Source organism: Cariama cristata, unplaced genomic scaffold (genome assembly GCF_000690535.1).
Source record: "Cariama cristata isolate BGI_N322 unplaced genomic scaffold, ASM69053v1 scaffold36476, whole genome shotgun sequence".
Classification (NCBI taxonomy): domain Eukaryota; kingdom Metazoa; phylum Chordata; class Aves; order Cariamiformes; family Cariamidae; genus Cariama; species Cariama cristata.
This window is the reverse complement of record NW_009624456.1, coordinates 3,657-6,955: the sequence shown is the minus strand read 5'-3', so window position 1 is coordinate 6,955 and position 3,299 is coordinate 3,657. Positions and strand designations below refer to the sequence as shown.

General features: G+C 59.2%; 1 protein-coding gene across 1 annotated transcript in view; it reads left to right on the top strand.

Moving 5' to 3' along the window:
• PLK3 (polo-like kinase 3) overlaps nt 1-3,209 on the top strand; it is a gene marked incomplete at its 5' end in the record, with an annotated part of 5,417 nt that extends 2,208 nt beyond the window's left edge. Inside the window, 9 exons of the mRNA XM_009703175.1 lie at nt 149-344; nt 691-817; nt 1,182-1,291; nt 1,371-1,488; nt 1,582-1,665; nt 1,859-2,021; nt 2,150-2,279; nt 2,499-2,609; nt 2,987-3,209. Coding sequence (XP_009701477.1) covers nt 149-344; nt 691-817; nt 1,182-1,291; nt 1,371-1,488; nt 1,582-1,665; nt 1,859-2,021; nt 2,150-2,279; nt 2,499-2,609; nt 2,987-3,181 — 1,234 coding nt within the window. The remainder of the gene's footprint in view (nt 1-148; nt 345-690; nt 818-1,181; nt 1,292-1,370; nt 1,489-1,581; nt 1,666-1,858; nt 2,022-2,149; nt 2,280-2,498; nt 2,610-2,986) is intronic.
• Between the last annotated feature and the right edge of the window lie 90 nt (nt 3,210-3,299).

Below are 3,299 nucleotides of genomic sequence, written 5' to 3'. Positions count from 1 at the left end.
TGCCCGGATGTCAGCGTGGCTGCCCAGGCTGGAAGTGGTGTTCCCAGCCAGGTGTGGCCAGCCAAATGCCAGTAACTTCCTTGCTTTAAGTGCTGCTGAGTCACAATCCTGGCGGGGATGTGACGGTGGCATGCATGTACCCTCCCAGGTACACCCTGCTGTGTGGGAACCCTCCTTTTGAGACCTCTGACCTCAAGGAGACCTACAGGTGTATCAAGCAGGTGGAGTACACCCTCCCTGCCTTCCTCTCCCTGCCCGCCAAGCACCTCATCGCCAGCATCCTCAGACGCAACCCTCAGGACCGCCTCACCCTTGAAGAGATCTTGGACCATGAGTTCTTCAAGGTGAGCGGGTGGGAGTCTGGTCTTGACCCTTCTCTGGGTGGGATGAGGCTTTTTGGATTGTGCAGGGTGCTGTCCTTGGAGCCCAGGCCTCTGTCCTTCAAAGGAAGCAGCTGTTGTCCTGCCCAAATGCCAGCCAGAGGGGCTGAGGGATCTGGTGTGCTCTTGCTGCCTGTCCCTATAGCACGGGCTGTTTCCTGTATTGATGCCAGTCGTGGAGCCAAGGCTTGATGGAAACGCAAGCTGGCTGTCAGGAGGGCTGTGAATGACTGCGGTCAGCCCAGGGCAGCTGCTCTGCCTGGAGCACGTGGGCTACGGAAACCAAACTTCTGCCTTGACCTCTCTGCAGGGCTACACGCCTGAGAAGCTCCCTCCCAGCAGCTGCGTGATGGCTCCAGAGCTGAGTCCCCCCAACCCAGCAAAGAGTCTGTTTGCTAAAGTCACCAAGACACTCTTTGGGAAGAAGAAACCCAAGGGTGAGTCTGTGCACTTGCCTAGGAGCCTCTGGGTGATGCTTCCTCCAGGGAGGAGTGGGTCCCATCTGCTGGAGAGACCTCCTGATGGGTCTCCGTGGACCTCCACGGAGCACAAACTGCCATTCTGGTGCTGGTGGCCTGGCATGGGTGTGCGCCTGGAGAGCGGATGCTGTGCCGCAACCCATGGAGGCAGTTCCTCCTGGAAGCCCTGTGTTGTGAGAACTGGGAAGTGAAAGTGGGAGGCAGCTGCTTGACACCATCTTCACCACTGTGGGAATAGGTGCAGATGAGGGGGAGCTGAGCTACTGGGAGGAGTGGCCCAGATGTCCCCATCCCCTGTGCTCATTGCTTGCTCTCTCCTCAGCCAAGAAAGGCTCTTTGGAGGACAAGGATGACATCTCCAAGCTGGTCACTGGTCTGATGAAGACGTCAATCTGCCGGCAGATGAGCTATAAAACTGTGGAAGGGAATGAGGTGAGAACATTCCCGAGCCTGTGCACGCCCCTCTTTGAGGGAGCGGGCAGGTCGGTGATAAAGCCAGGTCTCTCCGCAGGCCACCCCCGTATCGTGCCGCAGCGCCAGCTCTAGCCCTGTCGAGACAGTGGTGGAGGAGACATCTCACAAGTCTGTGTCCCCCTCCATCCGGGGGACGATGGCCAGCAGCTGTGAGGGTGAGCAATACCTGCCCAGGCCACCCCAGCCTGCCCCAAGCTTCCGGCTGATAGCGGGGCTGGCTGACTCAGCCTGTCATCTTCTCTCGGCAGCCTTTGAAGACTGCATCACCGCCTCTGCCATCATCGAGTCGGCTGTCCGACTCCTTCGGACCTGCCTCTCCTTCATGCCCCCAGGTAAACCGGTTGGACTGCTCTGGGATGGGATGGGATGCTGTGCATCCCCTTCCTCATGGGATGAAGGCACGGCTGCTATTTGGAGTACCTTAAATGCTTCCAGAGCCCTCTGCAGGGGTCTGCTCCCCCCTGGGGAGGCGAGATGGGCAGAGGGTGGCTGCCTGTTCTGCTCACCCCCTCTCTTCTCCACCAGCGGAGAAAAACCCAGCTTCCTTGGCCCGCCACGAACACTTTGTCTGGGTGAGCAAGTGGGTGGATTACTCCAACAAGTATGGCTTTGGCTACCAACTCTCCAACCGCAGCATCGGGGTCCTCTTCAACAACGGCACGCACATGACGCTTTCCCCCAACCACAGGTGAGCAGTGAGGAAGGGGCTGGTGTCTCTCCGGAAGCCTCTTGGGTGGGAAAGGGGGCAAGGGGAGGCTGTGCCAGGGGTGGGTTTGGTGCTGGGTGGCCTCAAGCTCATGGTCTGCTCCCTCCCAGGACTGTGCATTACAACCCAACCAACAGCAAACACCTTGTGTTCTCTGTGGCTGCCATCCCCGAGCAGCTGCAGGGACAGATGAGTGTCCTTCGCTACTTTGCATCCTACATGGAGCAACATCTCATGAAGGTGGGTGCTGGGGCCCTGGGCTGGGTGTTTGGTCATGGCCTGACCGTGCTGCTTGGGGTTGTGGGACTCCCTGCTCACAGGCCGAGTGGACATCCAGAGGGTTGTGTGTCCTGGGAGTGGGGACCCCACTGGTGGTGTGTCCAGGTTTGGCTGTGTGTATGCTGGGGGCAATTCTCCCATGTATGGGACCAGTGGCTTACACAGACCCTTCTCTCCAAGGGAGGTGACTTGCCCAGCATAGATGACCTCGGGCAGCCGGCGCTGCTGCTCCTGCAGTGGGTGAAGACCGACCAAGCCTTGCTTATGCTCTTCAGCAATGGCACCCTCCAGGTACGTGTGGGGCACAGTGGGGAGATGCCCAGACCCCTGTGGGGAGTAGGTCAGCTGGGGACTCCTGGCCTGTGTTAGATATTGTCTGCCACAGCCCAATGCAAGGTCCAGCTGTGAAAACAGCTGTGGGTGCAGGATGCTGCTCCAGTGCCTGGAGCTGCTGGTTGCAGCTTGTCCAGCTGATGGGGGACATGATGCTTCAGTTGACTGCTTCCGTCTGCTCCAGTGCTGGCGTTGGTGTGTTCCTGCCGTGGGGCACAGAGCAGGGATGCTCCCGGGCAGGTTGGGGAAGAGGAACGGGTTGAGGCAGGAAGTGTGGCTCCATCCCGACATGCCGCGGGAAGTGTGAGTTAAACCAAGCCCAACCTGTCTTCTAGGTGAACTTCTACAATGACCACACCAAGGTGATCATTAGCAAGCCTGACCACTCCTGCCTTGTCACCTACATCAACCGGGAGCGCAACTCCTACACCTACAAGCTGTGCAGCATCCAGGAGCTGGGCTGTTCTCCTGAGCTCCACCACCGCCTCAGATACATCCTCAAGCTCCTCCAAGAACGGGCTGAGGCCTAGCATGGGACCTTGGGGGACCCTCTCTGGATGTAGAGGTCCCCCCCTGCCCTCCCACGGGATGGGAGGTATGTTGTGGTGCTGGCTGCCCACCTCGGCATCCCGTATCCTGGTGCTCAGC